Source organism: Melospiza melodia, chromosome 12 (assembly GCF_035770615.1).
Source record: "Melospiza melodia melodia isolate bMelMel2 chromosome 12, bMelMel2.pri, whole genome shotgun sequence".
Taxonomy (NCBI): Eukaryota; Metazoa; Chordata; class Aves; order Passeriformes; family Passerellidae; genus Melospiza; species Melospiza melodia.
In genome coordinates, this window is record NC_086205.1 from 12259211 (window position 1) to 12285397 (window position 26187).

A 26187-nucleotide genomic window follows, 5' to 3' on the forward strand; every position below is an offset into this window, starting at 1 on the left:
ATACAGGGTTATCCAAAGGGACACCCACAACTTGTGTAGGTCATGTTGTAGTGATGTATTCCCAGTGCCAAACTGGACAGCCACTTCCCCTAGAACCTGTGTCTGTCATCGGCTTGTATCAGAGTTCCTCCAGTGTGTTTGGACTGTGCTTTAGCCTACATATCTTTTAAGTAGCTGTTAGTTATTCCAAGACAGACCTACAATCTCCAACCAGGCTTTGATTCCAAGGCCTCTGTGCTGTCTGGAAGCCATATCCAGCATGGACAGTGACTTCTGGAGGGAATGTGCTGCCTTTTAAAAGGCCACATGGTTAATCTCTGACAAGTGCTATTTGAGAAAGAGAGGACTCTGACTGTCACATCTCAGGGTATGACTTTTGATTGCTCTGCTCTTCATTTCCAGCCAAGGAGTTTCTGTTGTTTAGCCCTTTCTCAAAGATATTCAAGTGGACTGGAAACAGGCTGAGGATGGGCACTGAGAGTCTCTTCTTGTATAGCCTCTCCTCACCTGTCATGATGAGGTGAAAGGTGCTGCTGCTACCAGCTCACCTCTGTGTTTTTAGTTCCCCACAAATGACACCTGTAACATGTAAGGGCTGCTGGGAAAATATTACAAAGTTCAGTCCCAAGAGCTGCTTCTTAGTTTAAGCTATGCTAAATTTGGTTTTGGGGAGGTTTTTGGGGTTTTGTTCATTTTTGTTTGCTTTTTGTGTACCTCCTCACTGGCAGAGCATGAGATAAGAAAAAAGTCCTTGAATTAGGTTAAACACAACTTAGCAAATAACCAAAACATCACTGTATTATTAACACCATTATAATTCCAAATCCAAAACACAGCTTTGCAGTAGCTACTGAGAAGAAATTAGCTCCATCCCACCTGGAACCGGGGCAGTGTTACAGCAAAACAGATTTTGCATTGCTTTATTAGAAAGCATTGGACTATTCCCACTGAATGCACTCTACTAGAGATTTTACTGTTAACTGTGCATTGACACAGTATCTTGTGTGAGTGATCCAAATTTTAATGATTTTATTCTCTCCATCAACGTGATGTATAATAATTGCTTTTTTGGATGAGTTACAAGCTGAGTGTAAATATTTAGTATTAATGAATTCAGGTTTATTATGTGGAAGTGTACCTGCAGTGCAGCAAATATGCAGCCATCCATGAAGAATCTGCTATGATCAGGGCAGGACTTCTCCCTTTCTTCCTCATCTTCCTCTTCCTGTTTCTCTGGCTTGTGGAAAACAAAATAACTTGTTTTTCTCCATTTGTTACTGATCCCCTTAGCCTTGGCACTTCACCATGTTTACTGGACACACTCCTGCATTCCTGTCTGTCATGTCTTTTGTTATGAACAGATTGTCCAATTACTCAAATCTGTTCACAGGTTGCTGGCCAAGGGCTAAATCGCATTGACAACATGAGGTATTTTATCATTTTTTGTATTTATATTCTATTTTACAGACTTGCTTCTCCTGCTAGTGTGCTGGGGAACTTTGGACAGCAAGGTGGGAAATAATGAGATAGCAGCTGTAGATAAGCCAAGAACATATTCTGCTTTGCTTTCCAGGTCTGTGGCCTCACTGCAAACCCCTTTTGTGCTCTCTGGCCAAAGACTTGGTCGTCTTCTGAGAAACCACCATTTTCACTTGTGTAAATAAGAGTGTATTGGAGGGGTCATCATAGCCTCAACATTTCCTTCCTGAGTTGATGTGTGGTACCTTGTGGTTCCCCTCTCTCTGAGGGCTCTGAAGCTCTGTTCAGACCAGTGTTTCTGTGTATTTCAGAGGTGAAACTCAAAGCACACAGAGAAATGCAGAAGCGTGCAAAGGGTGGTTCTGGGTTTGAGGTTGCCCCTTGGGAACCATGGCATGTGAATTCAGGTGTTGGCTCAGCTGATTGTTCTGCATCATCTATCAAATTTTGAAATGGAGCAACAGCAGCTATCCAAGAGGAAATGATCAGGAAAGGCCAAAGTAGAGCAAGTCCCTGAGACTATATCACTGTACAGGATTGCCCATAGCTGGATCCTGTGTACTCAGTGGGGTTTCTGAAGTCCTTGCCCTCCTGCTGACCTGCAGCTCCACTTGTGGGCCCAGTTCTGCTTTGTCACAACAAGCTTTGTAGGGTGGCTTCTGCTTTCCCCTGTGCACCTCATGCCATCCTTTGCCTTCGTCCCTAGATTAAGAGCAAGTGGTGTAAAATGTCAGAGCCTGCACACAGTGGTGCTGGTGCTGAACATTTGCACAGAAGCTCTCTCAGTGTCTAACATGGAGCACCCAGGGTGACTAGTGGCCCTGCTGGAGCAGGGGGCATGCAGAAAGGAGGACAAAGAACTGTGAAAAGATGAGGCTAAAATCAAAGGCTGAGAGAAATGACAAAGAGAGCAGTGGATGTTTCTCTCCAAGAACTCCTCATGAATCCTTAGGTTTCCTGCTGCCTTCCCACATTTTATAAATGGACTGAACAGATGACAGTTTATATATATAAACCTAACGAGATGCTGCTAGTCTTCTGTGAAATTGGTTGGATACCTAGTGATAAGCTAATATCTAGTAGCAGTTTTCCCTCTCGTGACAGTATGAGTCCTCAATATCCAGTTTTATTTGGTGTCTTTTGTAATAGGGGAGATGATATTCTCATTAAGGCATGACTGGGCTAGAGCCAGGCTCCCTCTGCTCAGGCTGGCTGGTCTGACAAATGCTCCTGGGCTGTTACAGCTCTTGTGGAGAGCAGAGCCTCCTGGGGGTGGCTGTGATGCCTGCTGGGTGTGTGCACACTGGGCTTGCCTCAGGAAATGAGAAAAAAATCAGTGCAGGGGAACAGGAAAGAGGCTGTTAACACCACCTTGTTCTGGCAGCAGTGGCTGGCCAGTGGCTTAGTGTGCGTCTCTCAATCAGGAGCCTCTGCTGGCCTGTGGCTTTAAAGTTTTCCAGGGCTCTGCACCAGTCTGTAATTGCTCTGTGTCTGAGCTGACCTGGCCTGTGGTTAATCATTTACACATATTCCACAGACTTGCTCAGAAAGTGGTAGGCATTTTCAGAGAGTAGGATAACTACTTCTCTAATGCCAGCAATAAAATTGCCATTTATATGAAAAGGCCCAGAGTGCTTAAAATTGAGTTGGAAGTAGTAGATGAGGTATTGCTTAATTTTCTCTTGCCCTTTCAATACCACAGTCAATTTTTGCTGCTTTTTTTAAATAATAAATTGAAGAAAATGTGCATGCTGTAAGCCTTTTAGCTATGATTAAACTCTTAGAATTTATTTTTCCTTTTCCTTTAAATTAAGTCTTAGTATATAAATGATTTTAAAATAAGTTGGAGACAAGTAATGAGGCCTGTACTGAATAGTTTGGAGGCCCAGATGTTACCTGGTGGAAGGCCTTTCTCATATAATATATTGTAATTTACTTAACACTGCTAATATTTTATAGCCATTACTGCAGTGCAGTAAGAGCTCTGTGGTCATTCTGTAGGGAGCTCAGCCCTAAAATTGCACATAAAAATTTTGTGCTGCTGGACCTTGTTGTAAGTTCAACTCACTGATCCACTCAGTGGTTTTATTAGCAATTTAAACTAAAAACACCTGTTTGGAAATTTCCAAGCTATTTTGGAGAATTCCAAAGTAGGTTTGCATGGTGAAAGTGTCATCAGAACACGCTTGTATCGCTAATTGCCATATATCCTTCTCACACAGCTGACAAAGAAATGCCTTGAATTGTTTTGCCCATTGATCTCCTAGTCACTTTTAAGCCCCAGTGGATGCAGGCTTCTTTGAGGATCTAGATTTGCTTATTTTTTCGTTTAGCTTTATAAGTATAAAGTTAAAACTCTATAGATGAATTTCCCTTTGCCCAAACACAACAAAACACAGTCTATCAAATACATCACTGCAAACTCACCTTAATAATTTGAGTTTTCAGACTCACTCAGCTTGAAAATAAATTGGAATGCACTAGAATTAGGTTCCTGCAGGAACATTTTCTACCACAGGAGTTCTAATGAGCAGGTAACAGACTGGGCAAGGACCTGCATAATAATATAACACATTAGGGATGGAAGCTAGCAAAATGACAAAAAGTGCAGCAAAACAAAAAGGAACAAGAACAGTCATTCTCAAAGAATACCAATGGAACTATTAAACCACATATTGGAACATTGTCATTAGGAGCAGCACTAGCTGAGATTGAAGCTTTCTGCATGAGATTGTGTGAGTGGTACATGTGTGTATAACTGTCTCTAAAGGAAGTTTTGGGGAGCTTTAATCTCAAGAACTTTGGTTTATGGGTGATTTAGGCTCTGTTTTGACTCTCAATTGCCTTGCACTTTGCAGTTAAAAAGCAGGACAGAGACATGTCTGGCTCACATTCTTCCTGGCCACAGGAAGCACAGGGCACAGAGAGCTCCTCTGCAGGGACACTCTGAGACACTCGTCCAGCCATCCACATTCACTGTGGTTACTGAGTGACTTCACTTGGGAGGAAAAAGCTGACCTTGTTATATTTGCATAGGAAACAGAGCAGTTTGTTTATAATCTCTCTGGCTCTGTAGTCCTGACAGAGCACAGAGGGACAGATCTGAGCCTGGCTTTGACAAAGGATGTGAGGAGACTGTCCATGGAAATGGGACAGAAGGGACTGGGGGTCCTGCTCAGGTTTCTCAATTTTGTAGTGCCTTCTTTCAAACCATCATATATTATGGTTTGAGTCTCTGGTTTCAAAAACAAAATGCAACCCATTTGCTAAGCTTAGCTGTCTTCTTTCTACTAGTCTGCATTTTAACAGTTATGGCTTTGCAATCAGACTCTTCTAAGCTGAAATAGCTTCAGTTCATATTCTAACGAGCAATGTAAACCTTTTTTACATTGGAAGTGATATTGATGCCTTTTTAAAAGGGATCTTTAGCTGCTCTAATTGTACATCAGTATTAATACAGGAATACAGCCTTTAATTTCCTGCCTGTATTCCTGTTTCATTTAATAATTTAAAAAATAGCAATCCATAGACTTTTTTTTCTTTCCAGTTCATTAGCTGAATTTAATGTTTATCTCATGAGACTGAAAAATGTAGTGAAATAGTTAATTTCTAGTTATGTGCTTCTGGTGGAAATATATAACAGACTTAGGAATGCATCTGGCTTTTCTTTTTCTGCTATGCACTACTCAGTTTTGCTGAAAGTGAGGAATAAAATCTGTGCTGTTCATTTTCCTATAATTTGAAGCAATCCATTTTCTCCTAGCCTGAAATTCAGAATATTTCCCAATCTCACTGTGTTCAGAACATGAAGGAAACACTCATCTGTTCAGTCCTAAAAAAGAAAATTTAAATGTGGCTTTAACATGTCTCTTTGCTGATGTGGGCTTCCTCTGACATACACTGACTGCCTGTCATACTCTTTAAATCAAAGCTATAGATCTGCATGCTCCATACTACCCCTTCTGCAAAGGCATCTAATTGTTTCTGTATGCAGCTTGAAGGGCAGTAAACACAGATTGGTAAGTATATGCATAAATAACTCCAGTGTATTGTGAAAGTTTATACTTTGTATGTGTTTTTATCTGCATTTTAAGAATTATAGATGCTAACATCTAGGAGATGACCCAGTTTTGTCACTGTCACAGAATGGAATCTCTCCTTAGGAGATATTTCTTTCCTTGATACTATCATTTTGTGAGCCCTTTTGATGCTGTTCTGGGTCTTGAATCAAAGCTATCCTAATTTTACTGGATACACCTATGAAATATCCCTTTTCTAATATCTGAGTGTGGATTAAAAGTGTCAGCTTGGATCACTCACAAACATCTGTGAAACTCCATAGTTTTGACTTCCCAAGCTTTATGTCTACAACCTTAGATTGCATTTAGTTTTCCATTCCAGAATCCAACAGCAGGACTATGAAACAGCCTTGGCTCTCATTTTAAATATGTTGTGGATATAAGGCAAAACTTGAAAATATGACAAGTCATATTTAGCTCTTTAACTCAAAGCCCACCATGGGAAATATGTTGATTTTACCCTTTCCCTCCACAAAGTTTCTAGAAGGCACTTTCAAGCTGCAATAATGTAGTTGTGCTGCATCTCTTTTCTTACCTGTAATCATCTACTTTTGTTGTAAAGCAATGTATCCACTGGTTAAATAACTAGGTGCTGCTAGCTCTTATTTAACAATTGTTATATTTCACTTTCTACTGAGGTAAAAATAAAATGGAGATTCTAGAAACCAGGATAATGAGCTGCTCACCACCAGGAACATTAACATTTCTGTATGCAATTCTAGGTAGGGTACAAAATCATTTCACATGCCAATTCACAGAAGTGTGTGTGCAAAGCCCAGTAAGGTTCATCCTTCTAGCACTGAGGACATGGTTTAGTGGTGAACATGGTGGTGGTGCTGGATTGATGGTTGTATTTGATGATCTTTAAAATATTTTCCAACTTCCATGATTCAGAGATGCTATTTCTTAAAGCTCAGTAGGGCATCACCATTTAATAAGTGGGTGAAAGTGCCTATTAAAAGATACGTTGTCACGACTTCTCTATAGGATTTGAAAGTCTACTGTTCCAGTCTTACATATAATGACCCAAAATGTTTGAGTTGAGGCTGCTCTGGTTTCAGATTTTTATCATGAGACCACCTTGAAGGAATTTTTTTGTCTTAGCATGTGAGAATTGCAAACTCTGGGCTGGCTGGTGCAGTAACGACAGGACAACAGGCTGCTGTGTCCTGTGTGGGCACTGTGACACAGGGCAGGGAAAGGGGTATCACATATTCTGGAGCAGAGAACACTATTTTCTTGGGTTTAAAAATACATAAACAATTAAAAAGCCTAGCTGAATTGCTCTTCTGAGTGACAGAAACAGCCCCTGTGTGAAGCCTGGTGTGCAGATAACTGATTTGGACTTTAGTGCTGGGACCTCACACAAATATTGTCTCTGAGCTTCTTCCCCTTTCAGTTGTTTTAAAGTGGGCTGCTGCCTGCAATGTACCTTTGGGAGAGGCAAATCCACTTCATATGATGTCAGGGTTATTGTTCCTAGATAGAAGATTTTCAAAGGGGTTTAAGCAACCTGGAAATGTATATTCCCTACAACTTATTACCAGCAGCTTTGCAGATTTTAACTATAATTCTTAGAGCAAAGGAAAGCGACAGCACACTATTTGTGGTTTGTCATCTTTACATAAAATCAGGTCCAGACTTAGTGTGACCCTGGCTGCCACAGCTCACAACCTCAGTGCGCACACAGCATTATTTCTTCAAGCTGAGACACTTGAAACATAACATTCAGTAAATGACAGCTCTGAAGAGTTGCCTGAGGAATAAAGGGAATTTACATGCTTTCAGTGTGAACAGCACAGAGCTGATCACCTCTTATGCAGGGAACTAAACTAGTACATCCCCCACTTAATTTACCATTACACCATTAAATGCAGGTTACAAGGGTGTTGCTCTTTGTTTTAATGTTTTAGCTCCCTAACAAATCCTCACACAGACTTTCACAGCTTGGAAAACAAGCTGTTGCTTCAGCAAAATTGCATTTCACTGCAGCTTCATAGGTTGTAGTGATGACCCTTTGGGCAATGTAAGTACATGTCCCTAAAGGAGCATTTAAGCACTATCTTCCTTTGCTGTCAGAGCCTGTTGGACATAGATTTTTGCTCAAAAATTTGGCAAAAAGCTACTCTTGAAGGGAAAAAAAAACACAACACAGCAGTTCCCAAAATTATCTGATCATCCCATTTGCAAAAGTAATTCTGTGAGTGATGAAAATCAGCATGTGCCAATTTCTGGCAGCTTTGGAGGTTTATTGGCAGCTTTTATTGTAGCCAGTTGTCTCTGGTGTTAAATTCCTGTGTACATAAAGACCTTTTAATAGTCTGCTGGAGTTCCTGGGTCTGGCCCATTAGATCTGTTCATGGATACAGAGGAGAAAAGAGTTTCTGTGCTTGGCATTTGGACAATTCACCTTGATTTCTAAAGGGAATGGAGATGCAATGAATGTTTTGGAAAACCTCAGTGTGGAAAGGGTTCAGGGTTGTGCTGAGTATGTGCATGAGTGGGACAGACATGTGTTTGCTGGCTGGCCTCTGTCAGTGTCCTGACTCAAATCACTGGGTCCTGACCACCTCTGTGCCCGCTACACTTGCTTGTCACATGCTCTGATGTGCAATATTAAATTAACTGTGTTTCTGAAAATAAAATGTCCTTTTAAATTTATTTCTATGAACAAATAAGTAGCTTCTGACAAGCCTGGCTAAGAAACTGACATCCATCAAGACAAGGAAAGAGTTTTTTATAGTATTATTTCTAAATTTAGATGTGAAGCACATTAATATTCTGTTGTGGCAATAATGATCACTTTGTTACACATAGAGAAGTGACATAAGCAGGGAGATCTTCATGAGAATTTTGTATCTTAGTGAAAAAACCTCTCCAGGCTCTGAGGGGAACAGTTGATACTGATGTACAGGATTTAATGTAGTTTTATTTAGCAGATTGAGACTGTCCTGGGAGGAAGGAGGGAGGGACACCAATGTACACATCTGTGGAATGATTCCCTTTCCTGTTTCCTGGGTTTATTACACTTATCAAAAACATTTCACTTAGTTTTTTGAGTCTGTTTCATTTTGCAAAGCAGAGATTGTCACTGCTGTCCACTTAAAATACAGAGTAGTGATTGACAAAAGAGCTGAAACCTTTCCTTCAGACATCAGAAGGAAAAGAGATAGTGATACCTAATAGCACAAGGATAGTTAATTCTAGCTGTGAAGTCAAGGTGATGGGCCCAGGCAGGGCTCTTCCAGGTAAAAAAGGATTTTCTGATGAAGACTTCTATGGGTTCCACAACCTATGATAGCAGAGTGAAGTATCCAGCAGCACATTTATGTAGCTAGGCTGGGTAAACTGCAGTAAAATGTTTTTTTGGGGTTTTTTTGGTTTTTTTTGTTTTGTTTTCTGTACAAAGACCAGTCCAGCACGCAGAGTCCTTGTAAGTGTGCATTCCCCTAAAATGAAAATTTTAACATACAATCTGTAGGTTAAATTTAATTTATATTGCTAATGTCTAGATGCTTTTTTATTAACTACCAACAGACCCTGAATGTCAATAAAAACAGTGCCTGAAATTGTAATCAGATAAATGCCTGATCAAGAGAATGTAAACTTCCAAATTTTGTCGTGTGCTGAGATGTCTGGAGGCAAAATTGCCCCATATGAATATGACAGATCTGGAGTGGTGGCTGTTGCATAAAACTGTCCTTTCAGTGTGACCTGGATCCCTGTCACATCCCTGCTGTACCTGTGCTACTGAGACCTTCTCCCAGTGTGCCAGGAAGTGCCTCTCCCCTTCCTACCTACTCACAGGGCATTTAGAAAAGGAAATGAAGAGCCAGATAAGCTCAGGAAATGCATTTTGAACTGCAAATTGTGAATGACTATACTACCAGAAGAATGTTGGAATAACTAGACCATCAGGTGACCAGGTGTGTAAAAAATAATCTGTATGTTTTGCTATAGATTATGTTAAAGTGCAGTGTTTCAGGGATTGTCCTCTGAATTGAAATGCTGCTCCTCCTGTTCACTGCCACTCAGGATTGAAGAGTACTTTCAGAGTCCTTTCTCTTTGGAACTGGATACCATAGGAAGTATTTTTAAAAACTATAATTTCCTTGTCAACTTAATGTAAGCTCAGATTAAAAAAAAAAAAAAAAAAAAAAGTAGTGCCACATTTGCTTGAGGGACTGAGAAGAGCATCTGTACAATTAATGTTTGAAATAAGCCTGAATTGGGAAAGGTTAGACCCAGTGTAACATCTCAGCCCACACAGAGCATTTGCTTTACAGGTCTCTGTCTTAGAGTTTCACCACGTTTCATTAATTTCTTCAGGTTTTAACTTTTCACAGCATCTGATCCGCAAAAAGGGTTTTTTACTCTGCAAAGATTTCTTTTTTCCATTGAAACTTTGAGTCAAAACTGAAGAAACATTTTCTTCCAGAAATGCCCAAGTATTATTCTGCATTTTAATTTATTCCCATATCTCATTGAAATATTTACTTAGCTGCAGTTGCTCAGGCAGAATGGAGTCTGAGCCATGTGGTTTTCCAGTGAATGTGATAAAAACACAGCCTTGGTCGAGCTCCACCTGTTTTTGACAGGATGCAAAACCCCACTCCATTAATGTGAACATGCATTTGCACTCAGTTTAAACATTGCATATGCTCCATGTCTAATTCTAGGTGACTCTGAACATATGAGCTTTCATTTGCTGGCTTTTAGCTGTGCATCCCCCAATGCAAAATTAAAAATAACTGTATCCATAAAGCAGCAGAGCACTTTTCACTCCAGCCTCTCCAGTGTTGTGTATTCAGAGCCCACAGATGTCCCCACGTGCATCAGCTGGTCACCAGGCACAGGTGGGCTGCAGCACTGGGGTCCCTGTACCCAGGTACAACAGGGACAGTTGTTCCTGCTGAGAGAGCAGTGCCAGGCCTTTGGGGATGCTCAGCCCAATGCAGGCATCCTTAGTTTGCTATAAATAGCAGCAGTGCCAGTGGAAAATAGAACTCGTACCTGCACTTCTGTTCAGACTCATGAAATAATTTTGTTGAGCTCTCTGTGGATCTGAAAGGTCCTTACTCCTCAGTTACTCCTTTCCAAACTGTCCAGCTTATGTTAGATTTGTTCTAAAAATAGCAAACAAAGTTATAAATTTATCAGAGTTTCTCATAAAGTGTTTTGGGATTGTTTTGATTTTGCTCTTTTTTTTTTTTCTTTTTCCCTGAAATTCCAACTCTTGCTAGAATTTTTGATGTTTTGTGTTATAAAAGTAGTTCACTGCAGAGCATACCAGATCATCATTTGAAATCAGATTTTCTGGCATCATGTGGAAAACCTGCTGTGGACAGTCTTGGTTAGTTCTGCTTTTATTATCCACTGTGCACTGCAGAGGGATTACAGCTGTCTTTTGGTTGCTCCCCAGGGATTCAGTTAATCTTACAGTGCAACCACAACATGTGGTGTGGCAGTTCAGTTTCTTCTGGAGAATCTTCTGTGAGTCCTGTTGGGGATGGCAGACTGTCAAGAAGAGCACAAAGGGCTTAAAGAAATAACCCAGTGTCAAAATAGGCAGTGGATACACATCTGTGAGTGGTGTTGCTTACAAGAGATTCATGAGGCACAAGCAATTTCCACAAAGCTTCCTGGGTGTTTCAGTGCAATAATTTGGGTACTCAGAGCAGGATTGTCATTGCATGTCTGCAGGATCAAACCCTGGGCCTGTGGGTTTGACAGGTGGGATAAAAGAATAAATTTTTTGTAGCAGTAATGTATTCTGTATATCCTGAGAGGACTGACTTCTTAAGCAGCACCTGATCTCCTACCTCAAAAGCAGAGGCATATGGTAGAGGGAAGAAATTTGATGTGCATAGACATATTGGCTGCTCATTTTAGGCAGTCCTCCAGGTGCACAAAACGGCTCTAAATCTGACCTTTGTCACAACTCATTTGTGCTTTAGCCTATATCTAAAAGGATGGTAGTATTACCTTCTGGATCTTGATTTGAGATCATGGTGAGTCGTTTGAGTATTTCAGAAAAGTAATGCAGAAAAAAAGTGTATATGTTCTTTGGGAATAAGAAGGGGGAACTCTGAAGTGTTATAAAAAATTAGAGATAAATGTGTGTAATTTGCATGTTTAATTTTTGTGATTAAAATGCTATAGATTTGTGCAAAACCATACCTAAGTGTAGTTCCTGAATCCATGATTGTGATCCTGTCCTTATTTCTTCAGTATTACATTTCATGGTCTGTTGAAATCATGTTTAGGGGGATAAAAATAGTATATCTTCTGTTGTTTTGGCATCCAACCTCTAATTTACAAATATAATTTATGCTAATCTTGAAAGTGCTTCTCAGATACAAAGTAAAATGTGTCATCCTTAGTATATGTGTGCATAATTTATTCTGATGGGGAATAGACATTTCAAAGCCATTTTAGCCCTTCATATGCAGAACATTTGATATGAGCAGGGCAGCTGGGTGTTCTCTGCTGGAAGAGCAAGGAAATGGTTAAAACAGCAGTAGCTACTGTCTTAACCCAGAAAATATAAATACACCATGGGATAAACTGTTGTTTGCACAGTCAAGCCAGCTTGAACAAGATCCTTGAGTTAGGTATTTTTATTCCTTTTGTTTTGCTGATGATTAGTCATTTCTGCAGAAAATTCTTCCTATGTTATCAGTTAATTTTTTAGTGACTTCTGTCTCTGACTCAGATGGCTTCCCTGGTGGATTAGAAGCGTGTCAGGGGGGATTAGCTCAGCGTGGGCTTGCAGCTCCCCGGAGGGAAGGAGCCTGGCCATCCATGTGCTTCACTTGCCCTGGAACTCCCAGCTCTCCCCATTCCACAGAGGAGCCTGCAGAGACTCCCAGCTCAGCTTCTGCCAGCAAATGAACCAGTGTCTGTGGTGAATCTTCAAGTACAAGAGGAGAAGCAGCTGCTCTTGAAATGGTTTCTCTTGGCTACCTGGAATTCCAACACTTAGAAGGATGGTGACCTTCTGTGGTCCCTGACTGGAATGCATCACAGCAAAGAAATTAAAATGCCTTCAAAGATGATACATACCCAGCAGAGCAAATCCCCCTTCTTCCTGCTTTGGAGGTCAAATCTCCTAATCAGGTGTAGCTCCCTTTTTGAACTTGTGCCAAAAAAGCAGAAAATCCAATGTAAAGCAGCCCAGGAAGAAAAAAGGAAACCATGCAAAGATGAGGAGAACTATGAAATGGTTCTTAGTGCCTGAGGGATGAAAATAATCCAGTGTAAATTTAAACTGATAGGAGAATTTTTGCATGAAAACCAAGAACAGGAGTTGATAGATAGCTAGGAAGAAAATCCATCTCCAGGGTATTCTGACTTTATGGTCTCAGTCCAAGATTTCTACTCCTTACAGCTGCACTGAGGAATTTAATAATTTAATTCTATTTTGTTTATAGTTAAACAGTGACACCAAGTAAAACAAAAGTTTTCATACAACTATTAATTTTTTTTCCAGGAAATAATTCTGTTTCTATCTGGACCAAGTAATGAAACAGCACAGCAAATTAAAATTGTTCTTTGCAATAATAAATAGGAACAATGCAAATTAAAAAGACCACACTGATTGATGCAGACAGCCTCTGGATACTTATTGTTTGCCATATATTTTTCATCAATGTGATGAAAATTTATTTGCCATAGTTTTCTAACTTAACAACTTGAAAAAATGTTCAGAGACAGCAGGAACATTATGACTCATGGCAAAGCAAGGTGGACATGACCTTCCCCATGCTGTTTACATTTAGACTGCTTTCTGTGTTCATTTCTAATGTTTAGTCTTTCTCTGTAACTTTCACTCTTGTGATATGTAGTGAAATTAATAATATAAAAGACTTTCTCCTCTGTAGTTCTTCAAAGGTGTTATTCCATTATTCTCTGCTGTAGTTACATCAGTACTCCAGTATCTGCCCTGTGGAAAAGAGCAGGCAGAGCACCAGAAGTGAGCTGTGAAGTGTGCAGCCTTGCCATGACCACAGCCTATGTGCCAGCAGGCTGACACTGCTGCAGGAGCAGCCAGGCCAGTGTGGTTTGATGCTAGCCCAGTTCTGACCTCAAAAATCTCAGCTGACAGACAAAACCTGTGTGGAGATGTAATGAGACTCATTGGCTCCATCAGTCAGATCTCTTGTTCATATTTTAGAAATGAAAGCTGAAATCTGCTGTTGCTGGTTTAAGACTGATCTGACAGTTTTGGTGTTTTCTGTAATGATTTAATTCCATCACTGTGTGGGAGAGGGATGGGATGGGGTCTTGCTTCCCTTGCAGTGCCCCCAAAGAGAGAGTGTGTAACCTGGTAGCACTCAATGGTTTGCATGGGCCTGCTGAGCTGGGATTGGAGCTGTAATGTGGTTCTGAAGGAAAAGATGGTAAACAACAATCTTCTTAAAGGTGTCTGACACTTGGCATTGCCCTTTTCTCCACCTGTGGCACATCATTCACTAGACCTGGGCAAACACTGAAGTGCATTTTCAGCACCAAGTCAGCTTTGATGTGTTTAACGCAAGCTATCATGTGATTGATTTTGTTGTTATATAATCATGGCTCTCTTTGCAGACAAATGTCTTGCATTTTTAACAGTTATTTAATGCTGTATATAATTGTTTGTCAGAGAAGCATTTGATCCTGGCCAAGTTCAAATTTAAACTTCTCAGAAGAATAATCCAAATCTGCATTTCCATATATATTAATAAACTATGTAATACTGGCAGCAACTCACATAATACAGTTTTGAAATGAGATAGAACTCATTATCAGTTCAATGAAGAGCACAGAGTCTTACCTGTCAGAAATAATGGAGTGAGACCTACACAGTTCCTTTCTCTCTCACTGTCTTTGTAGTCACTGCTGCACAGCAAGTTGTGTGTAACTCTTTGTCAGCTTGTGGTGCTGAAGTGGGACACGTGCTAGCCCCAGCCAATTCCTGTGGCTGTGAGCAGGAGGAGTGCATAAATAAATCCTTTCATTCTGTCTGGGTTCATGATGTAACAACAGCAAGACTGTGCATTGCACAAGTCTAAATGGACCTTCAGGATGCTGCTACCTGAGGGCAGGGGATGCTACATTTGAAATCTGACATCTTGCTTTTGATTTTGTGCTCTTGATGCAAGTCTGGAGTTCTTCCTTTCTCTTTACACACAGGAGATTTTGGTCTGCATTGCTGAGGTGTGAACTTGGCATCCCACTGTGTGTGGTGGTGGTGTGAACTGGTCAGAGCCAGCTGGGAAACACCCACTGCCCTATCCTGGGAATTGCTACCAGTGTAGGGAACAAACCTAAGTCTATTGTGATCCTGGTTAATGACCAGGGCCCAGGACCAAAGATTGGAGGGCAGTCTTCTTCAGTTTTTGGCTTACAGAGCTTCACCACCAGCTGAGTGTTGGCTCCTGCATTCAAATACAAATGAATACTCCTTTGAATGTGGCTGAAAACAGGAAAATGGTGCTCTGCTGGTTTTCTGTGGTAGCTGAGCAGAGGATGTAGGAAAGCAAGACCAGATCTATTCCAGCTGTGATGCTGCACAGCAGCAAGTTCTGTTCCCATCTGTAGCCACAACCTCTCTCTCACCTGGCTCTAGGCTCTTTGCTCTGGAGAAAGTGTAGGAAGCAGGTGAGGGTTTCATCTATGTTGCAATTAAGTAAAGAAAGAAAAATTAAGGTGGGGGGAAGGATTTGATTTAATTATTTAATGATACAATGCATTTAGACACCAGGAGTACATTTTGTAAGTTTTAATTTCTGAAATACAAGATGCAGCAGTTTGGCAAAAAAACACCCCCACACTTCATATAAATGCAGTTCTGTGTATTCTTAGGAAAAGGGTGAATTATATCACCTTAGAGGGATTGGTGCAAGTCCACCCAGCTTGGCATAAAACCTGGTTTTTGTGGATGGTTCAAACACCTTCTCACAGCAGTGAAGTAAATGCAGTAATTAAATAATGTAAGCTATTAAGAATTGTAATATTGGAGACATGGCAAACTGAAATTTTCTTTGCTAAACATGATTATCCAATGGATTTAAGAAAGGAAGCAGACTCCCCACCTGCATTCTTCATCATGTTTGGATAGTAATCTTCTTTAAATAATATGACAGGTTCTTTCTGTAGTCCAGTGTCAGAGAATTATATTATTTTCAGAACAATTTATGAAAGATTAGTGGAGGCATAGTTAATCATTCAAACTAACTACAGGTTTTTTAGAATATTCAAATGAATGAGTTCTACCTCTTGATCTTTCTGGCTGCAAATCCCTTCAGAATTGATGCCAATTAGGATTTAGCAACAACTTGGCTATGAGCATGGACCAGTGTGTGCATATGTGTGGCAGGCATGTGTGCACACATGGGTAGGTGTCAGTGTCCCTGGAAAGTGGCACACGGTCAGTTAGACCTGTTCTGTTGTTAACCAGTTTTGAAAGTGGAGAGGAAATGGGATAAAAATGCAGGGAGAGTAATAAGCAAACAAAGGTTCTGCTTTATCAGGTACAAAGCTTATATATATATATATATATATATATATATATATTTAAGCTGTATATATACAGACTTGCTCATTGCCAGTCTGATGCCTTTAGGACAATTAGATACAGCTTGTGTTTTACCTACAGTGAAGATGGGGTGGAAATGAGGTGTCCTTGCTTACTCTTCACACTTCTGAGACATGCTCTTCTCTTTTAAAAAAGGAAATGTGTACCAGCACCAAATAAACTTCACCAGACCAAGGCAAGATCAAGTAAGAAACTTTCAGAGAAGGATTTACCCAAATTAGAGCTTTACTCTGTGTGAAGGGGAAACAGGAGCTAATTAGAGCTCTCTGATGCTTCACAGTTCCTGTGCTGACATTTCTGTGTGCCCACAGTGGTACCATTTCAAACCTCCTTGCAAACAGGCCCACATTGACCTGTGTGTGTTGCTGAGTTTCTTTGCATAGTCACTGACTTGCCTGAATTGAAATGTGCTGTTGGTTTGCAGTATAAACACCAGTAAGAGCTGTTTTTCAGAACTGATAAGCATGAGTGGAACAGGAATAATATCAAGTTCTCAGTCATGCCACCCTCAGAAAAATGCAGTGATTGGTATGGTAGCACTTGTTTCAACTTAACTTTCCTTCTTCTTTACCTGTGTTTCTAAATGGCTGGAGGTTATTTTCTTCCTGGTGTCCCACCTGGTGTCCATGGCCTTTTCATCTCCTACACTTGTAATTTACTAGTCTGAAGCTGCTTGTGTTGCAGATTTACGTGGATTTGATGTGATGTTGAGTTTCCTATAGACTAGTAATTTTTAGAATATTTCTTCTCTACCATTCTTTTGTCTCAAGGGAAAAGATTGATTGGATGCCATGAGCCTTGTTTCCCAAGCTACATGAGCATCTGTAGTCAAAGATGTGTCAGAGGGTGTGGATCAATACCCCCTGTTGTATTTCTAAAGTGTTATTCTTTGCCCTACTCACAGTCTCCTGTTTTCCTGAAAACTCAGTTCTGACTTTCAATGTTTGAAATTTGTTCTGTAGAAAATTTCTAGTTAGAATACTATGAAACCTGACAAAAGCTTGTCTTGATTTGTTTTTGTAAAATTCTGAGGGCTTAGCAGTGTATCTATATCTCAGTTGTTGGCAGCTTATACTGAAAAATAGACTTTTCTAGTAGTCATTTTCTTTCCAGAGAAGAGCATTTCTTGTTTTCAAATTCAAAAACATGGTCTGCTTGTCACAGGCAGAACTGAGACCCTCGTTCCAGATATGGTTCAGGCAAAGGAGGACCTTTTGCTTATATTTGTATTTTCTCTTACAGCATAGGTGGAGAAGTAGCAAGAGGAAATGAAGGTAGCTACGTGGGGAAACATTTCCGCATGGGATTTATGACAATGCCTGCTCCTCAGGACAGACTGCCACACCCCTGCTCCAGTGGCTTCACTGTCAGATCCCAGTCTCTTCATTCAGTTGGAGGAACTGATGATGAAAGCAGCAGCTCTCGAAAGCAGCCGCCTCCAAAACCGAAGCGAGACCCCAACACCAAACTGAGCACCTCGTCTGAAACTGTCAACACTGGAACAACAAGCAAAAGTGGGAAACTACCAGACAGGACTGAAGGTAACACTGAAATTCTTTGAGAAAAAGGGGGTTGATGAGCCAGTCTTAAGATTATCCTGTTGCATTTAAGAATTAGCTGTATGTTTCTGTATTTGTGTAACAGTGTCAACACAGGTATCCTAGACCGCTCATGTCTAAATGTTGGACCAACTATCCAACTGTTCTGGATAGTTTTGCCTTTGACATTTATCACAGAACTACACCACTTACATGGTCTGTATGTATACTGGAGAATGAGTTGAATTTATTCCAAATGAAGGGGGAAGAGATTGCTGTCAGTTAGAATGTTAGGCCAATGTTATCTGCCCTCCAGCCAAGGACCACTGACCATACAATTAGCATGGTGCAAACCACAGCTCTGGAAAGGGCTCTTGTCAACAAAGGAGTGAAGAACAGAAATTAATAAAAAGAATACTTCATGGCTCTGAAACTCCTCAGCAAGGAAATATCATCCAACAGTAAAAATTGTAGCCAGGATGATATTATGGATAGCCCAAAGCTTCTGTTTGTGTCCGAGCGTACATTTTCTCTTCCCATTCCTCCCAGTTACATTTCAGCCAGAGAATTAACAAATAGTTTTAGTAAAGACATTGCTTCCTTACTCTGCACTGCTAAAGATGAGCTAACACTGTAGGGGTCATCTCCTTCCTTTATTCCATGCTGTAAATACATTCTGTGCAGCAGTAGGACCAGCTGTACTCTCTCCTAGAGAGATCAGGATGACTCTGCTTCACAGTGTGAACTATAGGAAGGAACCCATAAGAACAAATGGTTTTGATCAGTGCTGGTGTCTCCCACTGCTGTGTTACATATCAGTTTGACATCTGATGCAGCACGTTGTCCTCCTAGTGTGTATCCCTTTGCTTGGTGCTGTGGCCAGAAATACTTGTTAGCTACATTCATGCTATGACTCCCTTTAAGCAAATCTGATTTTAAAAAGTTGTCACTGATAACAAAGATGCCAATGAATGTGTAAATCATGGTGGCACATATGTCTATGATCGTGAAGTTGAACACAAGTGCTGAGCAAAGCTGTGGATTTATTTATGGTCTTGGTAGTTATTGTGCTTATGACATTTTTCATGACTTCCATATCTTGTCTTATTCAGCAACCATGACATCAACTCCATGCAGACTAACATGACAAATGCAAGCATTAAGTGACTGTCCTTAACAAAAGCAGTTTTCCACAATTTTACTGGATCAAAGCCTACACAGAAACCATTTAACTTTGATATTTAAATTTTCTCATCAGAAAGTCTTTCAAATTTTAGTTTACTATCAAAAGAGGCAAAAACTTGGTCTGATATGCTCTGAGGTGAAAGGCAGGAGCTCTTACATTACTCTAAACCTCTTTTTAAAAATACAACATTTTAAAGTATTTTTATAATTCTTCAATATGTCTCTTAGCACTCTTTTTCCCTGAATCTGTCCAACCAGAATCACCAAGACTAGATGAAGTTTGTTCTGCAGACAGGGTAGTAGGAAAGGGTTTAATGTATTATAATTTGTATAATGACTCTTCCTGCAAGTGTGAATTGAGTCACACAGTACATGGTGCTGTTCAGAGCAGCCAACCTCAGCACCATCTCTAGGATGGTTAGGAATGGAGTCTGTTTTACATCCATATCCCAGCCCTTTTTCTCATTTGCTGAGAACCAAGAGAACTTGACGGATTTGAAGTAGCAATAATAACAGTGATAACTGAAATGCATCCAAGTATTCTGCCAGCCTCACAGAAGTCATGGCAGACCCCTTATACAGATTTTGTCCTCACAGAACTAGATTTTTTTCAGCATTATTGTCATTCTGGAAGGTTCTGACAATTTTGTTTCCTTTCCCTCATCATCATCTGCCATCTGAAATTTGAATTGAAGAAAGGAATGTGTAGTCATGTCCCTTCTGACAGATTTCAAAGTTCAAACTTGGTTGACATTTCTGTTTCCAAAGACACTTTTCCTCCTCCACTCTGTGCAGGTTGAGCTTGATCTATCCCATCACACGAGTTATGAGTGACATGTGTGGTGCTGCAGCCTTGTTCACTCTGGTTCCTCTGCATGACAATGGTGCCATACCAGAGTCCAAGGATTGCAGAGCACCTTGATTCTCACTGTTGTCAGAAAGAGCTGAATATTCATAGCAAATCTCTGGAAAAAACTGATGAATGAGTAATACTCCATCACCAGCATAAAAGATAATACCTAAATGTTAATTTTCAGTGTGAATAAATGCCTTCGTGGAACATTAAGAATCTTTCTGATGTTTAATTTATGACATGTATTATGCTCATTCTGCCGCTTTGCAAGTAGAGCAGCATTGGACACTTTCAGGCTAAAATGAAGTTGGTCCTGGAGGTTTTCAATTGACAGAACCCTTTAAACTTAGTTGGTTTTGTGTGTTCAGGATGCTTGCACTGCTTCTATGTATACTGGGGTTTCACCAAAGAATTTAATACATAGAAATATCAGATTGTAGGTTTTTTGGTTTGGATTGGGTTTTTTATAAGGCAGCAGTCAATTTTTTAGCACAGATATATTCAAGGATGGTACAATATGGTGTTTAGATGAACAGACTGGATTTCTAAGATGTTTTACTGTCACTAGGAGAGGCTTTGTTATCAGCTGTGCACTCCAAGGTAACTTTTTTGGATGAATTTTCACAGTAATCTGGCTAATATAGGAATGTTTATATAAAATCTATGGCCATACATTGATTAGAGCCTCTAAAGAGGTGCAGAACAGATGGAAGCCAAAGTTCGTTACCTGCAGTATTGATTGATACAAACATTAGACAAGCTTTGTCACTGAATATGAAAATATGATTGTTGCTCAAAAATAAATTCCCATAAATTTAGTGTATGAAATTTTACTCAGAGAATCCTGGGAAATTCTGATTCTACTAGTCTTATTTTTTGTAGGTCATTACTTATGTCTTTACCTATGTAACAATTCTCATTCTAGTAGCAAACTTTGAATTTGAGATTTTGTAAGCCTGCCTCTTCCTAATTTCAGGTGAGAAATTCTGTAGGATACAATATTCATGTTTTCTTTTGGATGTCTTTGAAAGCTCAGGTCCAAGAACAGGCAGGTTTAACTTTCAGTCACTGTTGTCTATATTGTACCCAAATGTTTTTATATGCATGTGTCTCACACATTTGCATGTACTTGTGGTATTGGCAGGCTAAATGACTAGAGCCTTTTCCAGGAACTATGGGAGATAATGATGAAAACCCCTCTTGTTTCTCCATCAACTACCATGGAATCTCTACAAAGGATTAGTCAAAATCGTTCTCAGCCTAAATTTTTATGGCTGTGCAGAATAATTCAGACTATAATGTCTATTGTCTGACCTGGTGGCTACTCCTGAAAAGGAATTTGCTACATTTTCTAGACAACCAGGGACTCATTTTTATTAAACATGTTTACTTTTTGCTTTTGATAGTGATCCTGTTTGTACAAACAAAAGCAGTAACTGATAGTAACTTTGATACTCTTTTTGATCATGGTGAAATCAAATATTGAATATTATCCCGTGGTAATATCTGCCATGACAATAGATTGGTTTGAATATGTCTGACTTCACTGCAGAAGGGGCAGAATAAATTTGGTCATGAGCTTGAAGGACCTTTTCCTCCTGAGCACAAATAGCAGCAATAACACCCCCACTGGTTCTGTGCACTTCTCCTGTAAGTGCTCTGGCTCCCATATTTGTGGGAGTGTGAGAATCTTCCCTGAAGTTGCAGTGACACACATTGGCCCCGTCTTGTGCAGCAGCACTGGGTTTGTTTTGTTCATCCCAGCCTACCTTGGCTCTGCCTGGAAGAGCCCTCTCCGGCCTGAAGGCATACTTCTCTTTGACTTTAACTTTGTTGCTGTGTTTCCACACTTTATATCCTCTCTTGTGCTTTAATATTCCATTTTTCACTCTTCAGGCTGCCTCTCATATGCACCCACTGAACGCCTTCCACCCAATGCATTTCTCTTCTGTGACAGATTTCTAGAAAGTTTTTTTAAAAATGTGGGTTGTCTTTTCTTCAGGGTTTTCAAACTCTGGTAGGAACAGCAAACAAATGGAGCTGTGCCCCATGCATCACACATTGGAAGTGAGAAGTGAACTGAAAAGGGTAATTTAAAATAACATTTCAGCATAGAAGGCATATCTAATCTTCATCCTGAAAGCCTCTTTATTGCAGAAATACAGGAGTATAATTAATTGATTTGTTTTCAGTGCCCAGTCTCACAGAAAAAGGAAGTAATAAAGCAGTATAATTGGCTGATGTAACCAGCCTCAAGCAGGGTTTTTGATATGATCACTGCATGTCTACAGAAAAGGTTTACAGATCTGCTGCAGTGCAAATAAGAATAAAAAGATATAAGTAAACTGCATTTTGAAAGTTCATTTTTTGTTATTAAATTCTGCTTAGTCATATGGAGTACTACATTATATAAAAATACACATGAAATACATAATTTGATTATAAAATTTAATTTATGTCTGCATAATACATGTGTAATGAGAAAGCAGGCTCTATATACTTGGATGTACATCCAAACATGCACACAGATACCTGTTAAAACTCAGAATAACATTTTCACGATGCTATTCATGGTTGTAATTCTGCTGCTGCTGCTAGAGCAAAGGAAAATTTACCACTGATGTGATAAAATGCTTGCAGGAGACCCACCTCTTGAACCCACTCAATTTGTTTAGTGTTTTCCTTCCAAGTGTCTTGGGAAAGAAGATATCCTCCTTGCTGCTGCCTTCTAAGCCCTTGCAGTGAGCTCAGCAATTTCTAAGGTGGGCAGCTTGTAAGGAAAATTTTTCTCAGGAGCAAAGCAATTACAGTAACTGTAACTGGGCTTGCAGTCCGGTTGGTCTCTCTCATAAATCCAGTTTTCTGTCAGCTAGACTGGTGGCTCTTCATTGTAAATTTGAACTTTTGCTGCTCTCATTAAGCAGAGTTTGGGTTAAAGGGATTTAGCACTTTTGCTGGTTTTGCATAGAGCTGGTTTCCTTTTATTTCCTACTTTAGTGAATAATGTATTTAACCTGAACTTAGAAATAGTGTCCTCTGTGGTAACCATGACATGTCATTCCTTATAGTCAGATCTTATTCCCAGATGTTTTCATCCATGCCTACCAAAGGAAGAAATGTCTTTAATGAGCCCTAGTCAGGCCTAACCAGTCTAAAGGGACTGACAGATGGGTTCTGGTGAGTTGACCTGTGGGCAGTTTAAGATGCTCCTGCTGACACAGCACAGTGCAGCGTTTTAGGGACGGTTTTGAGGAGTGCTGCTGCACCCTGTGACAGGAGCTGTGGGAGAGGAGTGAGCAGGCAGGCCTGGGGAGCAGCATCCTGCAGTGCAGCCTGTCAGAGCCCTGTGCAGGGAGCACCAGATTTGTGCCATGGCTCCTGCCATCAGCTCCCTCACAGCCTGGGCCACTTGTCACTGTGGCTGCAGTGCTGCTGCAGTGCTGGGATGTGGCCTGGGAGCAGAAAGGGCAGCATGGCAGAGCAGCACAAGGGTGCGCTGCCTCCTGAACTCCAGCCCCAGGGCATCCTCCCTGGGCAGGGGCTCCTCAGCCAGGTGCTGTCTGAGCTGCAGTGGGTCATTGTGCTGAGAGGCCTCAGTGCTTGCATACTGTGCACTGTATATTTTACAGCTCATTTCCTCTTTTCTACAGCCTGCACAATTTGAGCACAGTTTTTCCCTGTGGGAAGCTGCAGCTTGGTTCACATTAGCTATATAGGTATAACGTGAGCTGCTGTTGAGCAGCCATGTGTAGAGCAAGGTGTTTTCCTTCACATACCTTAATCTGATTCTTGATCTCAGTGCTGTCTTACCCATAATTGTTTGTATGCTGCACTGTATCTCTTGCAGCCTGTGAGGCTTGAGAGAGCTTAACGTCAATCTGTGCACACTGGGAGAAGGGCTGGCACTGACGAAGGGGAAAGTCAAGGGCAGAAAAGTCAGAAATCACAGGCCTTGTTGTCAGTAGAGTGAGGTGGAGTTGGCTTTCAGCTGCCATGCCTGACTCCAGAGAAGTGTGTGCCCTGTGTTTCCAGCTGGCATGGGGATGAGTATGGTGCCTTGGGCAGTGTTAGAGCCATGCAGCCCCTAATGGAACCCTGGCATGTCTTTCCCTTTGCTCTGCCCTGCCCCTCCCAGCCTCCTTGCTGCCCCAGGGATTGGAAGGGTGGAGGGCAGCACTGGCCTGACTGTGTTGGGATTCTGCCCAGGAGCTTGTTCCCACTGACCTGCATTCAAGCAGCTAGAACATGGCAAATATTTTATTCTGTTCTCTAGTATTTAATAGCTTAGAGACTTTCAAAGGCTTTGCTTTTTGGGTGGTGGTGGTGGGAGTAGTTTTACAGTGCTTTGGGATTTGGTTTGCTCTGCTTTTGCTGAGACTTCAGTTTGCCCCTCCCTGCAGCAAGTCAGTTTTCAGATTGCAGTTTCCAGAGCTGCTTTGCCTCCCTGCATCACCTTCTTCAGCCCTTCATCTTTCCAGGTCTGTTTCCTCATCCCTCAGAGAAGCAAGGGCAAGGGGAAAGAAGGGAATGAACATAGCAGCTCTCATAGCTGTTATAATAGCTTTCTGTGCAGAGCAATGAACACAATGTGATTTTGGGAGGGATTTATAAACAAGTTTTGAAGCCACAGAGGGAATATGTTCTTACCCTCAAGGCACATATGCAGGCTCATTAATGTTAATGGAAGCTGCAAGCATTGAACAGAAAATAGACCAGGCAGTGGTAAAAGACACAAAACTCTGTTACCCACTTGGGAATCACACAGTGCCCAGGACTTGGCAGCTGGTACTTTAGCTCTGTTCTGCTAGTCTAGCCTGTGTACTTAGTGATGTTTTTTTAATTCTTCTTAATTTAACAAAGTTGCTTTATGAATTCCTCCTTGCTCTTTTCATGATAGGATGTTGCTCATTTGCTGAGACTCTGCACCAGAGTTAAAGAATCCCAAAATGAAGTGTGCAGCTCCCCTGCAGTACAGCTATTGCTCTGCTCTCAAGAGTGATGGAAGCTCTGATGTTCTTGATAATGGAAAAGCCTTAATAATGTGAGTTCAGGGAGTGTTGTGCTGATTTACCAGATTAACTGCAAATGCAGCCAGTCCAGGAGGAGCTGCCGGCCCTCAGCTGAGGCCAGCAAGCTCTGCTAAACATTTGTGATTCCTGCTGTGAGCATGTGGGCTTTTCTAAACTCTCAGTGCAGAGCCCCAGTGCTCCAGGGCTCAGGGGAGTTTATAAGCCTGGTCACAAGCCCAGGTCCAAACTGCTGGTGAATTCAAATCATTTTGCCCTGAAATTAACTGGACCACCTCAGACCTAAGAGCAGTGTTGGGCGTAATGCAGGCATAGTGTATGGGAGATTTTCTCAGGCTGCTCTCCTCTGACTGTACAGGTCACTGTAGGCCCTGGACATGCCAACAAGGCAAGGAAATGTGAGCCACTCATTCATGCAGTTATCTGGGATCTAGGACAGAGTATTAGCGTGGGTTTCACATCATATGAAAGTCACTGGGCTGTTTTTAGAGCCAACCCACTCCTGGAAGTACTTCACATGTGCTCTTTGAGGTGTCCAAATCAATAATCTCTGCCAGGAGGTGCAGACTGAAGAGGGAGTCTCTGAAGAAAGCTAAAGTGTGGGTGGTCTTGTTCACTGCATGGTTAATTTGCAGCCTCAATAGACAGACCCTATGTAACTGTAAGGTTAAAATATCGATAAACCTATTCATTGTCAGCAGGTCACTGTAAGTCATCATATTTGTAACTTTATTTCATTTTTTGTTTTGTTTATACCTCAGGGGACCATAATACTGAAATATTATGAGCTGAAATACTATGAAATGCTAGATTCTTGCATTATTTTGCTTCACTGAATAGCTCTGAAGTCAAGGCCAGGAGAGGAGGGGAGGAGAAATCCAGGTTAATTCTCTTGCCTTGTTTTGACAGCACATCACAAATTGTTAAGTAAAATGAAATGCCTCTGAAACTGCAAAAATAACAATCTGAGAATACTCCTACTACACTTCTGTTTTGCATAGTGGTTTTGGCATGTTTTCTGTTAAAGGCATTGTGGACAAATAAGTAAGGGTTTGAGGGATCAGACTGAAATCCTAAAGCCCCTGTTTACTCTCAGAGCTGGTCTTTGGTAATAGATGTGTCTAGCAAAATTAATTTGGAACTAAAGACAAATGCCACAAAACAGCTGCACTTTTTATTATACAGCAATTACATTGTATTTCCACCTCTGTCTTACCTTATTTTTAACTGGTGCCCTAATTCTCTTCTCACTTTAACACCAAATGAGACAAATCCTTATGGAGTGAAGCATGACTGAGCTCTTAAAACATTTTGTGTCTCCTGCACTCACATTGGCTTTACTGGGAATGCACAGTGCTTACAGAATCACATCCCAAGAGATTAAAGTCTAGCTCCAGGTGAGATCCTGTCATGGCCAGCCTCTGTTCCATTGGTGCTTTCTTTCTAA

The 26187-nt window shown here is 40.8% G+C and overlaps 1 protein-coding gene across 4 annotated transcripts in view; it reads left to right on the top strand.

The window, feature by feature from the left end:
- The window catches only part of NYAP2 (neuronal tyrosine-phosphorylated phosphoinositide-3-kinase adaptor 2), a 134806-nt gene that overhangs the window by 44431 nt on the left and 64188 nt on the right, over positions 1-26187 (top strand). For all 4 annotated transcript variants that reach the window (XM_063166823.1, XM_063166821.1, XM_063166820.1 and 1 more), the window contains one exon: positions 17380-17678. In XM_063166823.1, the coding sequence (XP_063022893.1) occupies positions 17380-17678 (299 nt within the window). The remainder of the gene's footprint in view (positions 1-17379; positions 17679-26187) is intronic.